General features: G+C 42.2%; 1 protein-coding gene across 11 annotated transcripts in view; it reads left to right on the top strand.

The window, feature by feature from the left end:
- The first annotated feature begins 1878 nt into the window (after positions 1-1878).
- The window catches only part of RAB3GAP1 (RAB3 GTPase activating protein catalytic subunit 1), a 51593-nt gene continuing 30441 nt past the window's right edge, over positions 1879-23030 (top strand). For 4 of the 11 annotated variants that reach the window (XR_006277905.1, XR_006277906.1, XM_043505057.1 and 1 more), the window contains exons 1-7: positions 1997-2088; positions 2168-2223; positions 4696-4771; positions 6328-6372; positions 8344-8476; positions 18694-18772; positions 20905-21024. Coding sequence is in view for 8 of the 11 variants with exons in the window: in XM_043505057.1 (XP_043360992.1) it covers positions 2071-2088; positions 2168-2223; positions 4696-4771; positions 6328-6372; positions 8344-8476; positions 18694-18772; positions 20905-21024 (527 nt within the window). In the remaining 3 variants the exon portion in view is untranslated. Of the gene's footprint in view, positions 2089-2164; positions 2224-4695; positions 4772-6327; positions 6373-8343; positions 8477-18693; positions 18773-20904; positions 21025-23030 lie in introns of those variants that run through there. The other 7 variants (XM_038421668.2, XM_038421669.2, XR_005295579.2 and 4 more) reach the window with 7 other exon arrangements.

Consider the following 23030-nt stretch of genomic DNA (forward strand, 5'->3'; position numbering starts at 1 on the left):
TGCTAAGTTGCTTGTAGATGCCCTCAGTGGCAATTAGCATCTCACGCCCTGGCCCTTTCTCCCCCCCCATGGCACTGCTGCCAGATTCCTGGCAGGACAGCTCCTCCTTAGGCAGCACAGCAAGGAGTCAGACCCTCAGGTGGCTTCTATACCAAGGGCCAGGTGGGCATGATCTCTTCTTTTAATGCCCTTGTGGGACAGCTCCTGCAGGGTTCAGAGGAGCAGCCGTGCTAGTCTGTATTCGCAAAAAGGAAAGGAGGACTTGTGGCACCTTGGAGACGAACACATTTATCTGAGCATTAGCTTTCGCGTGCTACAGCTCACTTCATGGGATGCTCCTGCAGAGGCTCCAAGCTAGCGTCCATCTCTCTGTGCCGCTGCCCTGCGTGTAGGAATAGGGCTGTCTCTGAGGAGGGGTGTGTGGGGAGGGATGGAGCGGAGGGGCAGGGCTGTCTCTCAGGAGCGATGTGTGTGGAGGGGGGGGGTGTAGGAATAGGGCTGTCTCTGAGGAGGGGTGTGTGGGGAGGGATGGAGCGGAGGGGCAGGGCTGTCTCTCAGGAGCGATGTGTGTGGAGGGGGGGGGTGTAGGAATAGGGCTGTCTCTGAGGAGGGGTGTGTGGGGAGGGATGGAGCGGAGGGGCAGGGCTGTCTCTCAGGAGCGATGTGTGTGGAGGGGGGGGGTGTAGGAATAGGGCTGTCTCTGAGGAGGGGTGTGTGGGGAGGGATGGAGCGGAGGGGCAGGGCTGTCTCTCAGGAGCGATGTGTGTGGAGGGGGGGGGTGTAGGAATAGGGCTGTCTCTGAGGAGGGGTGTGTGGGGAGGGATGGAGCGGAGGGGCAGGGCTGTCTCTCAGGAGCGATGTGTGTGGAGGGGGGGGGTGTAGGAATAGGGCTGTCTCTGAGGAGGGGTGTGTGGGGAGGGATGGAGCGGAGGGGCAGGGCTGTCTCTCAGGAGCGATGTGTGTGGAGGGGGGGGTGTAGGAATAGGGCTGTCTCTGAGGAGGGGTGTGTGGGGAGGGATGGAGCGGAGGGGCAGGGCTGTCTCTCAGGAGCGATGTGTGTGGTGGGGGGGGTGTAGGAATAGGGCTGTCTCTGAGGAGGGGTGTGTGGGGAGGGATGGAGCGGAGGGGCAGGGCTGTCTCTCAGGAGCGATGTGTGTGGAGGGGGGGGTGTAGGAATAGGGCTGTCTCTGAGGAGGGGTGTGTGGGGAGGGATGGAGCGGAGGGGCAGGGCTGTCTCTCAGGAGCGATGTGTGTGGGGGGGGGGTGTAGGAATAGGGCTGTCTCTGAGGAGGGGTGTGTGGGGAGGGATGGAGCGGAGGGGCAGGGCTGTCTCTCAGGAGCGATGTGTGTGGAGGGGGGGGTGTAGGAATAGGGCTGTCTCTGAGGAGGGGTGTGTGGGGAGGGATGGAGCGGAGGGGCAGGGCTGTCTCTCAGGAGCGATGTGTGTGGGGGGGGGGGTGTAGGAATAGGGCTGTCTCTGAGGAGGGGTGTGTGGGGAGGGATGGAGCGGAGGGGCAGGGCTGTCTCTCAGGAGCGATGTGTGTGTGGGGGGGGTGTAGGAATAGGGCTGTCCCTGAGGAGGGGTGTGTGGGGAGGGATGGAGCGGAGGGGCAGGGCTGTCTCTCAGGAGCGATGTGTGTGGAGGGGGGGGTGTAGGAATAGGGCTGTCTCTGAGGAGGGGTGTGTGGGGAGGGATGGAGCGGAGGGGCAGGGCTGTCTCTCAGGAGCGATGTGTGTGGAGGGGGGGGGTGTAGGAATAGGGCTGTCTCTGAGGAGGGGTGTGTGGGGAGGGATGGAGCGGAGGGGCAGGGCTGTCTCTCAGGAGCGATGTGTGTGGGGGGGGGGGGTATAGGAATAGGGCTGTCCCTCAGGAGGGGTGTAGGAGCAGGGGCGTTGCTGTGGAGGGAGAGGGCGGTCTCGGCGCGGGGAAGGGAGGTATCGGACCGGACTGAGAGCAGCCGGTAGCCCTCTGTGCCAGCCCCCAAAGCTGGGGTCATTTCCAACGGGTCTCTCGCCGTCCTTCCCCGCCCTCGCCCATCTCCCGTGATCCTCTGCGCGCTGCTGCACAAGATGGCGGCGGACAGCGAGGTGAGTCTCCCGGCCCGGTCCCCCGCCGGTTCCTTGTAGCCCGCCCGCACTCACCGCCTCTCCCGCTCTCTCCCCGCAGCCCGAGTCCGAGGTGTTTGAGATCACGGACTTCACCACCGCCTCCGAGTGGGAAAGGTACGAGGCCGCCTCCCCGGGCTCCGCATCTCTCACCCCCCCTCCGCTGCTGCGCGCCCCGCCCCCGGCCCGCCGCCCGTCCCTGCGGTTAGCGCCCCCGCCCGGCTTTGCACGGTGAGGGGAAGGGGCCCTCACAGCGGTACCCGCTGTAACCCCAGATGGGATGATTGTACAGCGCGCGTCCTCCTCGGCAGGCAGTTGCTGCCCTCGGGAACCCCTGGGAGGGGCAGTAGGGCCTCCCGAGTCCCGCTCCTTCCCGAGGCCCTGTTGCGTAGGATGTGGATGGCATAGGAAGCTGGCAGCATTTTAACCGTCCTGTTGCGTAGGCCTGACCGAATCAGATCTAAATGACCCCGTGGTAAAATAGCCAGTGACTTCCTCGAGCCTTCTCCCTCCGTGCGTGTCTCCCTGCTGTCACCACTGAAGGAGAACCAACCGTAGGGTGTCTTTCAGAAAAGCTAACCTAAAGGCAGTTCTTCAGAGAAGGAACTGCATTTTCGTGGTATTACTCCACTGCAAACGCGATGTCAGTGCTTAATGTGCAGTATGGTATTTCCTGCGTTCAGTTCGGTGCAGAGAGATGTGCTTGTGTGGTTAAATACCATTATCAGTTTTGCCTGGGTAGATAGTTGACAGGGAACAATTTATCTTGTTTTGGAGTGTTAGAAATGTAGTCGTCTTTTGTTGTTTGCTGATCTAAAATAGTAATGTGGACAGTGCACAGAATGGATTTCTGCAAATGACACAAACTGGGAAGTTTCAGAGTAGCAGCCGTGTTAGTCTGTATTCGCAAAAAGAAAAGGAGGACTTGTGGCACCTTAGAGACTAACAAATTTATTAGAGCATAAGCTTTCGTGAGCTACAGCTCACTTCATCGGATGCAAACTGGGAAGTTGATTGAAGTGCTGGTTTAGCTGTATGCAAATGGAATGAGCACAGAAGAAAATTGACTTCTTGTAATTAAGGTTGATTGGATAGGCAGAAGGTGCTATCCCAACCATAAGAATAATTCTGAGTTGGAATATTGAAATGCCAGTAAAACGTACATGAGGCCTAATCCCATTCCCAATTAAGTCCATAGAAGTTGGATTGACCCATCATCAAGTTTGTGTGTGAGTGAACTCCCTTAAAGTGAACATATTAATGTAAAGTACCAAAAAATAGATTATAAAGAACAATCTTACATTATCTACGTGATTTTTTAGGCCTCTTCCATCTCTAGTTTTCATGATAGAAGCTTAGTCCTCTTTCAAAGTTTTATAGTCTGCTTATGTGTTAAAATCTAAATTTTGGTTGCTATTTGAATAATCCATGGTATGGAATTTTGTTTGTTTAAAGTGAATATTTCTAATTGATTCATAATATTTGGAGGGCTTCTGGTGATTACACTAACGTTTCAAAGAATGGAGTCTGCCAGGGAGAAAAGTACATACCAGAATCTGGCTTCCCGTTATTTTTAATAATTAGTTTAAGTATGCATTTTCAGCTGTTGGAGACTGAGAACATCACTGTTTGCACCTAGTGTTGATTTTATTGACTCTTGCAATTGTCAGCTTGGTCATTTGGATTTCCGATATTTCTGAGCGTGATGAAATCAACTGGGGAAAGTGTTCAGAACTGTCTATCGTGACAAATGTTTGTTAGCTTGCTGTGAGTTACAAAGTATGAATTCAGTTTCTACTAAAACTCATCCAGAAAGCTCAGGAGACTTTCTAATCTAAGAATAACTTGTGTGGGGTTTATCACTGTCACCAGAATCATAAACTAAAATTACAGTTTTATATCTATATGGTGTGTTGTGTATATTATTCGTTAATTACAACTTTGAAATACTTGAGAGAGAGAGATTTCCTGCTCAGACTCTGGTCATCATTCTCTGTTCCATACTTCCCCTTTTTGTTCAGATACTGGATGATGTAAGCAGCACTGTATTGTACAGTAAATAGGTTATTTTAAAATTAACTTTCCAAGTGTATAATTCCTGAGCTGGTCACTAAGGGAGAGAAAATCATTCTGTTTACGAATTACTTAATGTTTACAATACTATTTGGGTATCTGTAGGTACATCTCCGCCTCTCTGCTGAATGGAATGTTTGTGCCTATATCCTGTAGATCAGATTGTGAGTCCCTTTATTTTACAGTGGTGGTCAGTGAAATGAAAATCTGAATTAAGTGTAATTTCCCCTGAAATAGAACTACTGAGTGGAACTATGCATGTGAGTAACAGCTCACCAGTGTAAATAAGAGGCTCACAATCAGGCACCCTGAGAGAGTAAGGCTTAGTATAAATGAAATAGAGAAAAAAGAATAATATAAAATCCTAAAATAAGTTGACCATTTTTTTCCCCTTGTAATGAGTTGTACAGTGCTCATTTTTCAGGAATTTCACTGTATTGTACTGTCATTTTTTGTGAGATAAGTTCTAATGTAAACTCCTGTTTAGGAAATACTAATAATTTTTCTCTCCGCTAGATTTATTTCAAAAGTTGAAGAAGTTTTGAATGACTGGAAACTTATTGGGATTTCTTCAGGCAAGCCTCTAGAAAAGGTCAGTTTAATTGCTTCTGAATTTGTTTTATAATTAGCATGTAATATATAGTGTGCATTCATATTTACAGTTCAAATTTCCTTGTATTTGGCAGACTAAACTTTGAGGTTACTTACAGCAAGAACTGTTTTCAGTGGGAATTTTACTTGAAGAAATGAATCTGTGTGATCAAAATTAATTGTAAAGTTATGGAGAAATTTTTATATTGTTATATATCTTATATTGGTAATGAGTAGACCTTTGTGTTCTTGTTCCTGGATTCAGAGTGGGAAAGGCATTGTCCAGGTTCCCATTTGAGTTCTTAAGGATCTCTGTTTTCCCTTCACTCCATGGCACTTTACCTTTATGATGCACGAATAAGTCTCACATGACTCCTCAGAGCTGGTCAATATTTGTTAGTATTTCATTACAGAGGATGCAGTTGTGGCTCAGGCACTCCACTCCGTCAAAGTCTAAAAAATACTTAGGGTATGTCTACTAAAATAGCGGCACGGCTGAGAGCTCTCCCATTGGCATAATAAAACCTCGGTAATGGCAGAAGCTGTGTCAGTAAGGGAAGCTCTCCTGCCAATACAGCGCTGTGCACATGAGTGCTTATATTGGTGTAACTTTGTCGCTCAGATGGGTGGCTTATTCACACCCCTGAGCGACATAAATTATGCTGACATAGGCTGTAGTGTAAACATTGCCATTGTCTTTGCAGCCTTCCTTCTCTGAGCATAGTACACCAGACAGGAAACTACCCAGATATCCTGCATAGCAATGCAGAGAAATTCTTCTGTACTGGGTGGGCTGGCAGCTACATTTTCAAAGGGAGTTTTATGAAACTAAATTTGGTGTTCAGGACACTGTTTTCAGGGTTAAAACTTGGTTATCTAATCAAATACTTCCAATCTTAACTATTAATATATTCCTACACCTTAAGGTTGAACTTGTCTCTTGAGTTGTATAGTCCAATAGTTTAGTAATAGGAGCCCTATAATAAGTAAGAGGATGGTGCAAATCAAGGAATCCTCTAAATAATTTTGTTTAAGCATTACTATATAGAAAAGTAGAATTGTTGTTAATCATACATATGCAGTGTTACATAGTGATATTTACAGTCAGCATTATGCAGATATTGTATTTTGAACAATAGTCTAACTACGTTTCTTCATCTGAAACTTGATTGATGTTTCGCAAAAAGAAAAGGAGTACTTGTGGCACCTTAGAGACTAACAAATTTATTAGAGCATAAGCTTTCGTGAGCTACAGCTCACTTCATCGGATGCATTTGGTTATGCTCTAATAAATTTGTTAGTCTCTAAGGTGCCACAAGTACTCCTTTTCTTTTTGCGAATACAGACTAACACGGCTGCTGCTCTGAAACCTTGATTGATGTTTGTTTTTCATACAGAGAACTATTTACAGTTCTCTGAAGAATAGAATTGTGTAATTACTTACTGAGGTCAGATTCAAGACGAATATTAGAAACAGAAAAGTATTTCACACCAAATATTGGAACCAAGCAGTATATAGTAGACATAATCTCCTAAAGGAGCTGTTTTGTCTTTCAGCACAGCACTGGTGAACACTCTGAAATCTGTGATTTTGTTGGAGGGGTTGTTGTTGGCCTTTGAATTGCCAGATAATTCTATAGGTTGTTTATTTAGAATAACCAGACCTTTGAAATGAACATGCTTGATCATAGCGAGATTTGTTTTAATATTTTGTTAACTTTATAAAGCGTTTTGGGACTCCTTTTTTATTAATCTATGTAAAATACATATTGTCCACACCAGAAAGATTCATTCTGTAGGTAATACTTGCAATATACTTTATTGCTCATCTAAATGCCCTCTAAGCTGTGTGGCCACGCATCAGGCAATCAAGGGCTGCACAGGCGGGTAGAGGTGCCTTTCCCCCAGCCCCAGAGTGGCTGTGGCTGGGGAGAGGGCTGGGGGAAGTCCTCTTTTCCTGCCGCAGTCCTGGGGCAGCGTGCGCCCCATTATGCTGTACAAAGCACACGGGATCTTTTAGAGAAGGCAAATATGCCATATTTATTGAAAATACAACAGTTAGCATATGTTTTTCAGTCACACAACCACATGCACACAAGTCCTGCAGATGGTCTTTATAGTTACCAGTCTGTTGTAGCTCAAGTCAATCTAATGGCCAGTTAGATGGAGCACGAGTGAGGAGCTCTGTCGGTCGCGATCCGATGCGCCGCAGGACTGAACCCAGAGTTCCATGGCAAAACACCCCATCTTTATAGTTGTAAATTCCCATTTGAGTCCATGCATTTTGCAATGTCATCCTGTAATCATTAGTCCTTAAGTGGTGGTAATCTTGGGGTTTTCTGCTGTTATCATTTGATGGTTATTGTCGGATTTCCCATCGTTATCTCCTATTCGTTGTCTTGTCTTCGGGGGTGCCTGCCTCACCTCTGCGGTTGTCAATGCTGCTAACGTGTTTAGCCTCAGATACAATGGATATTTTCTGATTGTCTCCTGGTATTTCCAAGTCTCTCGCTTTTTCTTGACCATCTGGACATTTGTGATTGCTTTCACACCTTATCTTTTCCTGATGCATGCATTCCTCATTTACACAAACAGTCTCTCACAGAAACCTTCAAAGGTATACAGAATACATTGTAAATTAAGTCTTGCTAAATCTTATAACTAAAACAGTTCACATTGGGGCTTCAAGCCCTCAACATTTCTCTAATCTATTTATTATAGACACAAGACAAAATCCTGTTGTTTACTTACTAAACCTTAAAACAAAGAAATGTATATTTAACTATAGTGCCTAATTTGTAATATGTATAGGAAACCATAGTAGACATTATAACTTATCCTAAAACAAAAGGGTGACCATAATCAGTCATAAGGATTGTTCTGGTCTGTCCCAGCCTTAACATCAGTACAGACGCTGGCAATCTGTCAGATGCATTCCTACCAACGTCCCAGAGGTCATTCCTTTCTGCTATTCAAAAAGGGTGGCTGGTAAAATAAAATCAAGACATACATTAGTACCTCTATTCTTATAGTACAATTATAAAATCCTGCTCCTACACCCCAAACCCCTCATTCCTGGCCTCACCCCAGAGCCTGCAGCCCCGTCCGGAGCCCTTACTCCCCCACACACCCCAACCCTCTGCCCCAACCCTGGGCCGCCTCCTGCACTCCAAACCTCTCATCCCCAGCCAGAACCCTAACCCCCCACACCTCAACCCTTTGCCCTAGCCCTGAGCCCCCTCCTGCACTTCAAACCCCTAATTCCCAGCCAGAGCCCTCACACCCCTGCACCCCAACCCTCTGCCCCGGCCCTGAGTCCCCTCCCACACTCCAAGCCCCTCCTCCCCAGCCCCACCCCAGAGCCTGCACCCCAGCCAGAGCCCACACTCCAACCCTCTGCTCCAGCCTTGGGCCTCCTCCCACACTGAACCCCTCAGCCCACCCCACATCACCTCCATATTGATGCACATAAAATTCATTCCACAGATGGAGGTAAAAAATGGGAACATTGTTGTTGAAGGTTAACCTAAATGTCCATAACTGAATAATATCTTATCCCTTTTCAATATGCAGGGTGTATACACCACTGGAATATGGGAGGAGAAATCAGATGAAATTTCATTTGCTGACTTCAGATTCTCCATTACTCATCATTATCTTGTGCAAGAAGCCAGTAACAAAGATGGGAAAGAGGAGTTGGTAGAAGGTAAATGATTGTTCTTTTAATTGGTATATGTGTAGGGTAGATGGCATTCAGAAATTACATCATCATGATACAGTGAAGAGTAGTATGAAATTTGCAGCACATTAATTTGACTTGCTAGAAACGTCAAAGGTCTGCAGATTATGCTCTCAAACCACAAGGTGCATGTCTGTTTAAAATATTTTGGAAACTATAGTCTCCATGTAGTATTGTTAATTGGTTCTCCCCGAAGAACTTGAGTTATTGTTAAGTTATAAATTTAAAGGTCCTTAAAATTCAGCTGTCTGGCTGTTATCTTGGTATAAAAGGCAAAAATAGCAAGTGTTTTTTTTTTTTTTATGTGCACCAGTATACATTTTTTTTTTTGATATTGCATACAAAAAATGGTAGTTTAAAATCTTTAAATAACAGTTGGTAATCTGTAGATACTTATTCTTGTGTGTCTGGTTATATCATAGCTAAACAAAACAGATCAATTTTAAATGGACATTGTCAGCCTTGACGAGGTTCTTTTTTTATTGTACCCTAACTAACTTTTCTCTTTAAATGTCTTTCTTATGCTGGAAAAAAAAATCTCCAAATTATGTACAGAATAAAAAGTGAGATGCAAAAAATCAAATAGGTTTTCTAAACAACTCCTTACATTCAGTAAATTGATGGCTCTGTATTTGTTACATTTGTTTCCAGACAGGTGAACACTGCACCTTTTCCCAACTCTGCCTCCTGTCATTGTCATGCAAACTATCAGACTAACAGGATTCTTATTAAGCTAATACCTTGATTGTTTAAAAAAAAAAAAAAAGTCAGAAAAGAGATGTCTCAGCATGTATGCATATGCGTCAACTTAAAAAAAAGCTGGAAAACCATTAACTTTAACTCTAGGTACTGGCCATGACATTATATAAATAATCTTATTCATAATGACAGCATTATAACAATATTTTGCACACTTATTCCTTTTATCAGAGGATCTAAAAATAATCCCACGATGTAGGTATTACCAATATTACGAAAGGATAAACTTTGGCACAGGGAGATTAATGACCTGAATTCCCATTGACTTCAGCTGAAGCTGGGATTGCTTAGTACCTGTGAAAATCAGTCCCTAAACTACTTTCAGAAAGTTGCACACTGTGGGAGTTGGGGGTTAGAATTTGAAAAACCTAGCTACCCAATCTTCTGTTCAGTCCTCTTGTTAACATGAGTCAAAAATCGTATTTTGTTGTCTTCAGTTTCAGTACATTCCATATGTTGAAATCTGCTTTAAAGAACAGTTTTAATAAAACTTGTGGGTGTTCGGAACAGTGTCGATCACTCTCTTATTAATATCTCTGGGAGGAAACCTGAATCTTATGTCTGGTTGGGTCTTTTAAAATCTAATGTAAATACTGAATGTTAGCATTTTGCGTTAGTGAAACATTGTGGTAGTGATGAAAGAATATATTGTAGCCTAACAAACATACCAAAGCTTTATAATGGTATGCTTTGTTCACTATGACATTTACTCTTTGGCATGTTAACAAATGCTGAAGCAGAATTAAAGCTGACAAACCTACATTGTTTAATTATTTTATTATGAAAAGGACGAGAATGTATGTAATTGCAGTGTTTCTAACTACACTGTCCTCTAAAGGTTTCTCATCCCCATGTAAACCTTAAAATCAAAGTACAGTAAATTTAGCTCCTCCCCATTTACCCACCAACTCTAAAATACATGCCTCAGAAATTGAAACTATCAAGAACAAGTAAATTTTCAGTCTCATTATATTAAGTAACATCTCAAAGCCCCTGAAGACTTTTCTTCTTTTTCAGAAATGCAGATGATAGCCAGTACATGCTTGCATTATTTGATTGGTAATGTCCTTGCATGGACGGTCCCTGTTCCAGCTCTCTTTCTAACATATCTTGACTAATGATTAGGAATGGCTATAGCAGGAGCATCTACTATTATGGTGATTTTCTTAATGATGTGCTTCAACACTGTTACAGATTAAGGCAAGAAATATTTTTTTCCAAAATATTAGGTAGCTATGCCTTCTCAGAAGAAGAGAGAATGGATTTGTTTCTTAAGATAGTCCCCTTTTAATTTAAAGTTACATTAGTGCTAATGAATGCGCTAGACTGACAGCTGTGAAGGTTAAGATGAGATATGATGGAGCTGTTGAATGATGCCATTACAGTAGAAACGGGGATAAACAGTGACACCATCAACACGTTAGTGATCACTTTGAAATATTTGCATTAGTTTGTTAGTTTAATGACTCTCTTATTATTTCAAACAAAGTTGGATTTCTGTGACCTTAAAGCATCACAATGACAATCTAAGGGTAATAATCTTATAATAATTTTGTACACATTGAAACGCGATAGCACTGATGACATTTCTAGTCAACATTATCACCATCTTGTTCATCATTATGATCTCTGTTGAGGGTGCATGGGTTACCAAAATCTTAATTGTCTTGGCGTGTACACAGTTCTCTGCAGGGAAGATTGTTTTGACTACTGACACAGTTGATTGTGCAGTGACCGCTACTGGTACAGGCACAAATAAGGTCTTGCAGAAGCTCAGATGCTGTTGGGTCCTTGAAGAATACAGGAAGAAGTTCATCACCCCCATTTTGCCATCTATGTTGCAATGGTATTCCAATATCTGTTTTACTTGTTTATGAAGACATCCAAATCTTTGTTCGCCAAAGTGCTTTTTTGACATGCTCTTCAAAACTATCCTCACATGGTAGGAGTTTGGCCAATGACTTGTGATGGCTAGATTGAAGTGCAAGCAATTCAGGTCTCTGTGGATCTCCTCTTCTTTCTTGCTGTGGTCATACAGCTCTGCTACCACCTTCTTTGCTGCAGAAATTGTGGCTTGGCCATCACACTGCAAATTTGTCAAGGTCTCCGAAGTGGTAAGCTCCCTTTGTTTTGACAGCTATAAACACAGATGCTTTTTTCCCCTTGTACCAAGTAGGGATGATAGTGTCATATCCTGTTAGTGCGTGTACAGCACAAAGTATGCTGCAAAAGTCAGGAGTGTGTCACAAATTGCATGTACAGGTATGAAGCATGGTGCCTAATTCCAGTCCATATGTTAAATGTGTTCAATTTTTAGAAAGTAGCGAACAGCAAGGACCAAAACATCTGCATCAGGTGACCTATTTACTATGGTTCTTTTAAGATCACAAAACTCAAAAGCCATGTTGGCACATTTTGCATGCAGAAGCATCCTTGTATCTGTTTCCTTTTGAGTACTATACAAGTCCTTGGGCTTCCTCAGCATTTTGATTGGTGATGACTTTGCTGCTTCAGCATTAGAAAAGCCTTCAGCAAGGAGGAGTGTTTGTGTTGGGTGTGCCCCTACACTCTTCGGTTCATTTTGACCCATATATTCAGAGGAATTGTAAAAGTGACTGCTTATTGGATGCCACATTTAGAAATTTTTCCATTGAGGCATAGGACGTCCACCAATCATTTGGTATTTCTTGCATCCAATCTTAGATCCTGTCTGGTGCTGTTTCTCTGCAGTTTTCAGAGAGCTACTGTTGTCATAGATGTCAAACTTAGGTTACAGAATTCGCTTTGTCAAATCTCTTTAGGGCCTGACATCATTTGTATGTCAGCCATAGTATCTCTTATATACATGGTGGTTTCTTTGTCGCATGCTATCATAAATATAAAGGGAAGGGTAACCACCTTTCTGGATACACAACTATAAAATCCCTCCTGGCCAGAGGCAAAACCCCTTCACCTGTAAAGGGTTAAGAAGTTAAGATAACCTCGCTGGCACCTGACCAAAATGACCAATGAGGAGACAAGATACTTTCAAAGCTGGGGGGGTGGAGGGGAACAAAGGGTCTGTCTGTGTGATTCTTTTGCCGGGACCAGGTCAGGAATGCTCTTCAGAACTTCTGTTAAGTTAGTAAGTAATCTAGCTAGAAATGCATTAAATTTCCTTTTGTTTAAATGGCTGGTAAATAAGCTGTGCTGAATGGAATATATATTCCTGTTTTGTGTCTTTTTGTAACTTATGGTTTTGCCTAGAGGGATTCTCTATGTTTTGAATCTGATTACCCTGTAAGGGATTTACCATCCTGATTTTACAGAGGTGATTCTTTTACTGTAATTAAAATTTTTCTTTTAAGATCCTGATTGCTTTTTCATTGTTCTTAAGAGCCGAGGGTTTGGGTCTGTGTTCACCTATGCAAATTGGTGAGGATTTTTATCAAGCCTTCCCCAGGAAAGGGGTGTAGGGTTTGGGGGGATATTTTGGGGGGGGAAGACGTCTCTAAGTGGGCTCTTGCCCTGTTCTTTGTTTAACACGTTTGGTGGTGGCAGCATAGCGTTCAAGGACAAAGCAAAATTTATACCTTGAGGAAGTTTTTGACCTAAGTTGGTAAGAATAAGCATAGGGGGTCTTTCATGCAGGTCCCCACATCTGTACCCTAGAGTTCAGAGTGGGGAAGGAACCTTGACACATGCTCTTAGGTCATGAATTCTTTCAGCTAGGGCTTCCAGATGATGCCCTAATTCAGCTTTGTCTGCTCTTCTCATTGTTCCATCAGCATGGAAGAGGGACATAGGCCCAGGACCTGTTGGGTGACTGAGAACATCATCTCTGCATCTTGTTAAGGACAGGGGCTCTCTGGAAACCAGTTTCTGGACGGGTAGCTGCTCTGATTGTCCATACCTTGCCAGATATTTGTTTTGGCCATGTCAGCAAATGTTTTGATGCCCGATTTCTTGATGGGGCTGAAGAAGCTATGTGTCCCATTAGAATCAAGTACACCTCTCACAAATCTTTTCATTTGTTCTTCACCAACATCTACTATTTTCAGTGGAGACTGGTACATCTGATGTTACATGCAGTCTAGTGGATATGTTGATAAGCGCCTGTGGATATGATTCAGGGTCAAATGGGATTGTCTTAGTGCTGATGACATAGTTGTCAAGAGCAGTAACTTCACTGAAAAGGGACGAAGAGCATGAGGCAAGGACTTGTTTGTGGACTTTGTCTTCACCACTTCTTTTTAGGTCACGTCTTTCTCTCACAGCATTTGCATATTCACAATATGAAGCTGTGCATGGTCACCTCTAACACTACTACTGGCCTGTGTATAAATTCTGAGTTGAAAAACTACTTTCTAGAATATTTCAGAGGCTGGTACTGCGTGCATAGACAACTATACATGAAAACATTCTACCAGAGAGGCAAAGTGGATGAAGTTATTTCTTGGACCAACTTCTGTTGGTAAAAGTGACAAGATTTTGAGCTCCACAGAGCCCTTCTTCTGGTCTGAGAAAGGTAAACAGTGTGTCAGCTAAATACAACAGATTGTTTAGCGTAAGGAGTTAACACATGTTGCAAGAAACCATTCAAAATGAAGTGGGCAATTAACACCTCTGCAGTCATAGGACAAAGAAGAATAAGGCCTTCTCTACACTACAAGGTTTTGTCCAAGCAAAAGCTGCCTTTTGCTGACAAAACGGAAGGTGTACACAATACAAAGCTACTTTTGGTGGCAAAACTCTGCTGTTTCAGCAACAAAACAAAACCACTTCAATAAGAAGCATAAAGCTTTTTGCTGCAAAATTAAAGTGTCAAAGCATCAGTGTAGACACTGCTGTTGGTTTTGTCGACATAACTGGCTTCCACCTGTATCCCACAATACCTGTGGTGACTACTCTACTCACTGTTTTGATTTCTGCTGCCCTGCAGGCATATGCCTCTCCCCTTTCAAAGCTCTGGGAAGTATCTGACAGCTGAGCATGTTTCTCCCTTTGGGGAACAAAGAGCAAATAATTAACATGGAATGTTCCTGTTCTGCTCTGCACTAGGAAAACGGTGCTGTTGCAGGCAGCTTGCTGCTGCTGATGGGGGTTGCTTTTGGGTGTATGGCTGCTGTGCTGCTTTGACATTCCTCAGCACAGAGAGCTCACAGAGTGGTGCAGGATGCTGCTCGCAGCAGCTGAGGCGGTTATGGGAGAACTGGGAGGGAATCACAGAACCGCAGGCAGGAAGGCAGAGCGGGCTGCTTCAGGAGAGACTGCTGTGCTGAGCAGAGTTGGGGGCTGAAGTGGTGGGGAGGGTGTCCCCCTGCCTCAGGATAGATCGGTCAGCCTGCTTTCTCCCCTACCTCCCCCCCCCCCTTCAGTTGAAAAAGCATCTGACAATCTACTAGGATGCCCCTGGAATGATGGGATGGTCAAACCTGCATCATGTGACACTTAACCTGTCCATGAGATGTTGCAAACCCTTCCCAAAGCACACTGCAGCCAGTTGCATAGTGGGATAGCTATGCACAGTGCACTGCTCTTATGTCGATGAAAGAGTTGTTAGTGTGGATGCACTCTCCTGACACAAGGATCTAGTGTGGAGATGCAACAGCAGTTTTAATTAAAGCGGCATAACTTTTCCGACAAAACTTTGTAGCGTAGACAAGTGGATTACAGGTTGTAACGAGACATAAAAGCAATGTCTCTGTTGAGCATGATCTTTGGTGTCTAGCAGAATTATGAATTTAAGCTCCTATGCTTGGCTTTTTAACGTGTTGTGTAGGTTTCTTTGAGGACGAGGCCTGAGAGCTCATATATGGAAATTGTCATTTTGTAAAAAGTGTTCATCCACAGGTGATAGGGTTTTTTTGTCTTATGGTTTTTCTGTGTGAGCTCATTAGAGAGTGTAGTGATTGTCTAGTTTCACCCACCTAGTTGTTGGGGCATTTGATGCACCGGATGAGATACACCACATATTGTGATGGGGTGTGTAGGGCCCAAGGATCATGGAAAGGTATGCTGTGGGGGGTATTGATTGTTGTAGCAGTGGAGATATGGCCGCAAGTTTTGCATATGTTGTTCTGGCAAGGTCTGGTGCCATTTTGAGTTGGTTTGTCCTGGTCTGTGGGGAGCTTGCTTCTGATGATCATCTTGGTGAAATTGCGGGGTTGTTTGAAGGTCTGAATAGAGAGTTTTGGAAAGATTTCTTTTGTCCCTTTTTTTTTTTTTTTTTGGAAATTCTTCAAGGTGGTGCATAAAGAGGTTGGCATAAAGGAGAGCTATCCTAGTACCCATGGCTGTTCCCATGTTTTGGAAAAGCGTGCGTTTGTTTTGAATGTAAATTTTTTATGGATATGTGAGGATGAAATGCATGAGTTTGATGTGTTTGGATCGGATATCTGACTGTGTGTACATTGTTTTCTACATATTTGAGGTAGGCAGGTGATGCCTTCATGATGAGGGATGGTGATGTATAGCAGTAGTTCTCAAACTTTTGTACTGGTGACCCCTTTCTCATAGCTAGCCTCTGAGTGCAACCTCCCCCCACTTATAAATTAAAAATACTTTGAAATATATTTAACACCATTATACATGCTGGATGCAAAGTGAGGCTTGGGGTGGAGACTGACAGCTTGTGACCCCCATGTAATAGCTTTGCAACCCCCTGAGGGGTCCCGACCCCCAGTTTAAGAACCCCTGGTATATAAGAAGTTGGTAAGGATGTTATGAGAGAGGTGGTTGATGATGTGGAAGTTGGTTGTGTCCAGGAGGCAACTTGCCCTTTGTGTGGTGAATAGTGTGAGGACGGTTTCTATAAGTTCTGATATTCCTTAGATGAGAGTTCTATGGCCAGGTATGATGGGTCTGCCTGGGTTTCTGTATTTTGGGAAGCATGCAGGAGGTCCCGCAGGTGGGTTTGTGGGGGATGAGGTTTGGAGTTGTTTAGGGAAGGCTGTGAATATGGTTGTGGGATCTTCTTTGAGTTCTTTATAGTTGGTAGTGTCAGAGTTGTTGGTTGGCCTTGATGTGGTTAGTTACCATGGTTGAGGATTCTGATGGTACACCCTTTGTCTGCTGGTTTGATCGCTATTGGGTGGTTGGATTTCAGAAACTGTGTAGCTGTCCTTTTGGCAGTGGAGAGACTGTGATGGATGCAACGCTTAAGGATTTCACAGGTTTCCCCTTCCCCACCCCCACCACCTCCCCCTCAAAAGCAATCAGTGTAATGATCAAGTATGTGGTTTCATGGGTTGGTGGGTATCCAGTCAGATTTTTTTTTCTTACGACTGTTGGTGGGGTCGTGGTTGGTGTTGTCTTTTGTTGTGAAATAACTCACCGAGGCAGAGTCAGCAAAATAATTCTTTTAGTTCTTCATATGTTAGTATGGTATCAGGTTCTGTGGTGGGGAAGAAGTGCAGTCCCTTGGAGAGTAGTGTTGATAAGCTGATGATACTGGGGAGTCGTGTACTGTCCATGTGGTGGGTCCTAATGTTATGGTTTCTCCCAGGAGTGGTATTTTGTGGAAGAGTTGTCATTGATTCCACTTTTTGTTTTCATGTTTGTTGTTTTGGATTTCTTGCGTGATTGCCAAGTAGGTTTCTTGAGTTCTACTCCCACCCCTTCCAGAGTGGGAGCATGTGGTGATTTCTTCTTTGAGTTGGTCCTTCTGGAGTACATGAACTGCAGGAGATGGTTCCTCATTTTTTGTTTTTGAAGTCCTTCTGCAGAATGTTGTCTCCTTACAACAGTCTGTAACATACTAATTCTCCTTTGTCCCGTGACTGCAGAAATGTTAATTGCCCATTTTGTTTTGAAGTTCAACAGGTGTTATGTTAAGTCTTCATGCTTAACAATTTGTTCCACCTTTTATTTAGCTGCGACACTCTGATTACCTTTCTCAGACCTGAAGATGAGCTCTGTGGATCTCAGAAGCTTATTTCTTTCACCAACAGGAATTGGTCCAATTAAAGATATTATCTCACTCACATTATCTCTCTTGTATCCTGGGACCAGCATAGCTACAACAACATTGCTTGCAATCTTCTACCCAGAAGACTAGATGCTACATTGTATGTACAAAAGCTTACAAATGGAGAAGCCTTACTTTTAGGAATTCACCTACATTTATATCTAGTCACTTTACAGCACAAACTATGGGCATGCCATCTGCTGCTGATGCACAAAATTCAGTTTGAGACTGATCTGGTCAGCAAATTTTGATTGAATATACAGAAAACTATTATCACTTCTGAGATACTATAGCAATTAAAATATGTGATATGAAAATATTTCATTTAAATATATTACAAAATGTTAATATTTGTCATATACTAAACAGCTTCACCATTTTTGGAAAAAAATTTGTCCATGCGAATCTAATACAAATCTTTCAATACATTGTTGCTTGGTAGCTTTGACCAATAAACACCACATTAAAGTATTGAAATTAACAAACAGTAAATACTGTTGTCATAGTCGCGTTGTAGTGTTTTTGGAAGTGTGCAAAAAGAGACACTTTTCCACATTGGGTACCATTGTTTCAACTTGCCTTATGGCAGCACTTGACAGCTGCACATTATACCTCATCTAAATGTACATAAACTAAGCTTTTCAAATGATTATATGGTGTGTGTAGGGTGGGTACATTAAATTCAAAAAACATGGCCCTTTTTGGACAACTGCGTCACAGCTCCAAGGAACACATACCATTGAGTAGTAACAGTGCAGAGTTGAATGCAGTGAGTTGAATTTTTTTTTTTCTTTTCTTGAGTTGAACATTATTTTTAATGGTCATTGTCAGGGTAACACCACCTAGATTCTGTGGTGATTAGTGCTGGTCTATTTAAAATAAATTGATTAATGGGGCCCAAAGTATTGCCTATTTTCAGAAACTTAAGCTTCCACTGTTCTGTCTTCTTATATGTCTTTCCTTTGATTTTTAAAGGAACAAATTGTATTAAACAAACCTTAAAAACTAACATTCCTCTGGCCTTGGACACCCAAAAGGCAATAAATAGACTTTGTGCACATCTCTTTTTATGTGAAGGTATCATGTAGCATGGACAGCTACCTGCAGGAGATCCTGTGGCTGTGAATGATGGATCCCAGAAATATGGTGGTTAAAATTTAGGGCCTCAAGGAGGGAGGAAAAATATGAAAGCAGTAAAAACAGGAAGGCAAGCTCTAGGCCCTTAATAGGGATATGAAGTTCTTATTACTATACTAGGAGCTAAATTGCAGTGTGAAAAAACATAGAGGTAAAATTGATTTTATTGGAGAAAAGTTTTCTGTTCAAAAGATTCTGTTCTAATATAATGAACCTCAAAGACTTCTTTAAAGAATAAATTCAGTTAGAGAAAATTTTCTCTTTACTTTCACACACAACAGATTTCCGCTTGACATAATACAAATATACCGACACTTAACTTTATCAAATTGTTTCACAGATGCCCTTCCGTTATCTATGCAAGACTTGTTGTGCATGAACAATGATTTTCCTCCTAGAGCCCATTGTCTAGTGAGATGGTATGTATGCATTCTTTATTCTGTTTTCTTCTATATTACAAGTAACATTTTAACATATATCATAATTAAGGTCCCTCCAAATTCATGGTCCATTTTGGTCTATTTCATGGTCATAAGATTTTTAAAATAGTAAATTTCATGATTTCAGCTATTAAAAACCTGAAATTTCATGGTGGTGTAATTTTAGGTGTCCTGACCCATAAAGGAGGTAGGAGTGGGTGTGTGTGTGTGGTGGGGGGTTGCAAGGTTATTGTATGGAGGATTGCGGTACTGCTACCCTTACTTTTGCACTGCTGGTGGCAGTGGCACTGCCTTCAGAGCTCGGCAGCTGGAGAGCAGCGGCTGCTGACTGGGAGCCCAGCTCTGAAGGTAGAGCTGCTGACAGCAGTGGCTCAGAAGTAAGGATGTCATGGTATGTATTGCCACCCTTACTTCTGTGCTGCTGCTAACAGGACGCTGACTTCTGAGCTGCGTGCCTGGCTAACGGCCGCAGATCTGAAGGCAGCGCAGAAGTAAGGGTGGCAATACTGTGACCCCCCCCCCCACCCCCTGACATAATAACCATGTGACACCCCCCCAACTACCTTTTGTGTCAGGCCCCTCAATTTGAGAAACGCTGGTCTCCCCTGTGAAATCTGTATAGTATCAGGGTAAAAAAAGCACACACAAGACCAGATTTCACGGTCTGTGACGTATTTTTCATGGCAGTGAATTTGGTAGGGCCCTAATAATAATTGGATGATTTTCAGTGATCAGATTGGGTATTCATTCAGCATTCATTGTGTCAGGATTTGAGCCTTACAAAAATAAGCATCACTCAGTATTTGGAACATTTAGCTAATTTAAAATTAGCTAATGATTTAATTAAAACAAAAGTGAAAAGCTTTCAGTGTTTAAAATCTTTAAATGACACTTAGTAGAATGTGTACTAAAATTTGAGATGGTTAAATACATTTCAGACTGAAGTCTTCCAAGTATTAGTTTCTTTCATATCAGAGCAAGACCTATTAAATAAAACTTTAAGATGTATTTTTGTCATTCATAATTTGGTTTGTACTACAGTTAAATAGACACTGTGTTCCTTTTGGTTTCTTCACTCTGTTCTGCAGTGAAGTAGAATTAGTGCTATCACAAGTCTCTTTGTGGCCAGAGTACGATGTTACAAACTCAGGATTATGTCTTGGCTGCAGACTTTGGTAGAAGGAGAATGGCTTTATTTAATTCCAGATCACTTAAAGAACAGAAGTGGAAAAGTGGTAATCATAGAATATCAGAGTTGGAAGGGACCTGAGGAGGTCATCTAGTCCAACTCAAAGCAGGACCAATCCCCAATTTTTGCTCCAGATCCCTAAATGGCCCTCTCAAGGATTGAGCTCACAACCCTGGGTTTAGTAGGCCAATGCTCAAACCACTGAGTTATCCCTCCCCCAAAGTTATTGTCAAATAAATTGCTCTTTGCATAAATGTTGTGTTTTTTTACCTTCACAAGAAAGTAATATAGCCTCATGCAAACTTTTATATGTGATACTAGGAATAAATGAAAAGCACAGGGATTTCTGCCAGAGTGAATAATACATGCTGTCTTCTTTTTTTTGTTGTTGTTTTTGCTGGCCGAATTTCAGGGTAGAGTACATCACTGCACATGTTGCAGGGTACTTATGATAGTCTCTAATGTATCTTATATTTAGAGCAGTGGTTCTCAACCTATTTACCATTGTGGGCCGCATCCAATACTAACTGTATGGCCCTGAGGATGTCACATTGACTGCAGCACTGTGATGATTGGGCTGCAGGTTGAGAACCACTGATTTTAGAATGTAAGTAATGACATAGAATGTCCCCTGGTACGCTCATTGTAAAAGTGGTTATATAAGAAGAAGAAGTTTTAATGTGTAACTTTTAAAATATTTGAAAAACGAAGTGAAAATCCAAAATGCACTTTAATAGATTGGCTTTTTTTCAGGCCTCTTAAATATTTAAATCCATGCTAATTAATTGCTACTGAATTACTACCACAATGTGCACTAGTCAAGTAAATTGGTGACAGCTGTACTCTAGTCTACCTAGGACTGCCTCAAGAATGTGCAATTATTTGTCACATGTAACTTACTACAAATGTTACCTTTTTTTAGGTATGGCTTACGGGAATTTGTGGTTATTGCTCCAGCAGCAAATAATGATGCAGTTCTTAGTGAATCCAAATGTAATCTTCTTCTGAGTTCAATTTCAATTGCTTTGGGGAACACTGGTTGGTAAGTGAAGTGCTAAATGATTACATATTCAGATATTACTGTCATAATTTGGAAGATGCTTTATAGTAAGGAAAATTAAAATGATAGTAATAACATATGCTGTAGACTGTCTGATACTGCCACAGAAAGAAACACACACAAATTGTCTCTCAATGGAAACTTGGCCTAACCTTAATAGCACAGGATTCTTTCAAAGATAATTAACATTTTAATACACTGAACCATATGTATGACTTCTGTTCCGTAGGCTCTTGTTTTTAATATATAAAAAAAAACCATAAGAGTAATTAATTGGTCTACAAGTCATGATTTTCATAGAAATATAGGGCTGGGAAGGCCTTGAAAGGTCATCTAGTCCAGCTGTGTGTGCTGAGGCAGGACCAGGTATACACCTACACCATTCCTGACAAGCATTTGTCCAACCTGTTCTTAAAAACTTCCAATGATAGGGATTCCAGAATCTTCCTGGGTAATCAATTCTAGTACGTAGCTATCCTTATTCTTAGAAGGCATTTTTCTAATACCTAATCTAAATCTCCATTGCTATAGATTAAGCTCTTGTCCTTTGTTCAGTGCACAGAGACAACAATTGATCACTGCCCTCTTTTTAACAGCCCTTAACATATTTGAAGACTCTTGTCGGGTCGTCCTCCTGTCGCCTTTTTCTCATGACTAAATACACTTTTTTTTTTTTTTTATATAACCTTTGCTCATAGGTCAAGTTTTCTAAACCTCTTTTTTTCTGGCTGTTCTCCGAATTCTCTCCAGTTTATTCACATCTTAGTGTGACACCCAAAACTGGACACTGTTTCAACTGTGGCCTCACCAGTGCTGAGTACAGTGGGACAGTTATGTCCTACGTCCTTGATAGGACACTCCTGTTAATACATCCTAGATTGATGTTGGCCTTTTTGTAACTACATCATATTGTTTGCTCTTTGTTTATGATACACTATAATCCCCAGATCTTCTTCAGTGGTACTACTGCCTAGGCAGTTATTCCCCTTTTTGTATTTGATTTTTCCTTCCTAAGCATAGTACTTTATTTAATTTAATCTTGATGTCAGACCAATTTTCCAGTGTGTTAAGGTCATTTTGAATTCTAATCCTGTCCTCCAAATTACTTGCAACCAATCTCTGCTTTGTGTCATTTTCAGATTGTATAAGTATACTCTCCACTTTATTATCCAAGTAAATAATGAAGCTGAATTTTCTCAGTATTTAAGATAAATTTAATAAAAATTGTTTTTATAAAATTATAAATTAGTTTGTTCACAAATCTGATGGCATAAATCTTCTAAAGCTCCTGAAAATATTCTTATTCTTTATTAAATCTCCCCAAATCAGAATTTAAGACAAAGTGCGTAGTAAAATGTTACTTATGACATTGCAGATTTGATGACATTACTACAGTTTGGTGTACATTCCACTTAACTATGTTAGTGAAAGTTGTATTTTTTAACTTAACCATTTTTAATTTAAACTCAAGTATCAGTACATCGTGGTGGTTTTCTTTATATCTCTTTGTAGAATTGTCTGAAATACATGCTATTAAATAAAGAAAAGGAGTACTTGTGGCACCTTAGAGACTAACAAATTTATTTGAGCATAAGCTTTCGTGAGCTACAGCTCACTTCATCGGATGCATTTGGTGGAAAATACAGAGGGGAGATTGATATATATACACACACACACAGAGAACATGAAACACTGTAAGGAGAGTAATCACTTAAAATGAGCCATCACCAGCAGCAGGGGGGGAGGGAGGAAAACCTTTCATGGTGACAAGCAAGGTAGGCTATTTCCAGCAGTTAACAAGAACATCTGAGGAACAGTGGGGGGGGAGAAATAACATGGGGAAATAGTTTTACTTTGGGGACAATGTATACCTTCAAATCAGCGGCACTGCGATGGGTACCCGTGTGGCCCCACAGTATGCCAACATTTTTATGGCTGACTTAGAACAACGCTTCCTCAGCTCTCGTCCCCTAATGCCCCTACTCTAC

Source organism: Dermochelys coriacea, chromosome 11 (genome assembly GCF_009764565.3).
Source record: "Dermochelys coriacea isolate rDerCor1 chromosome 11, rDerCor1.pri.v4, whole genome shotgun sequence".
In the NCBI taxonomy this organism is placed as follows: Eukaryota; Metazoa; Chordata; order Testudines; family Dermochelyidae; genus Dermochelys; species Dermochelys coriacea.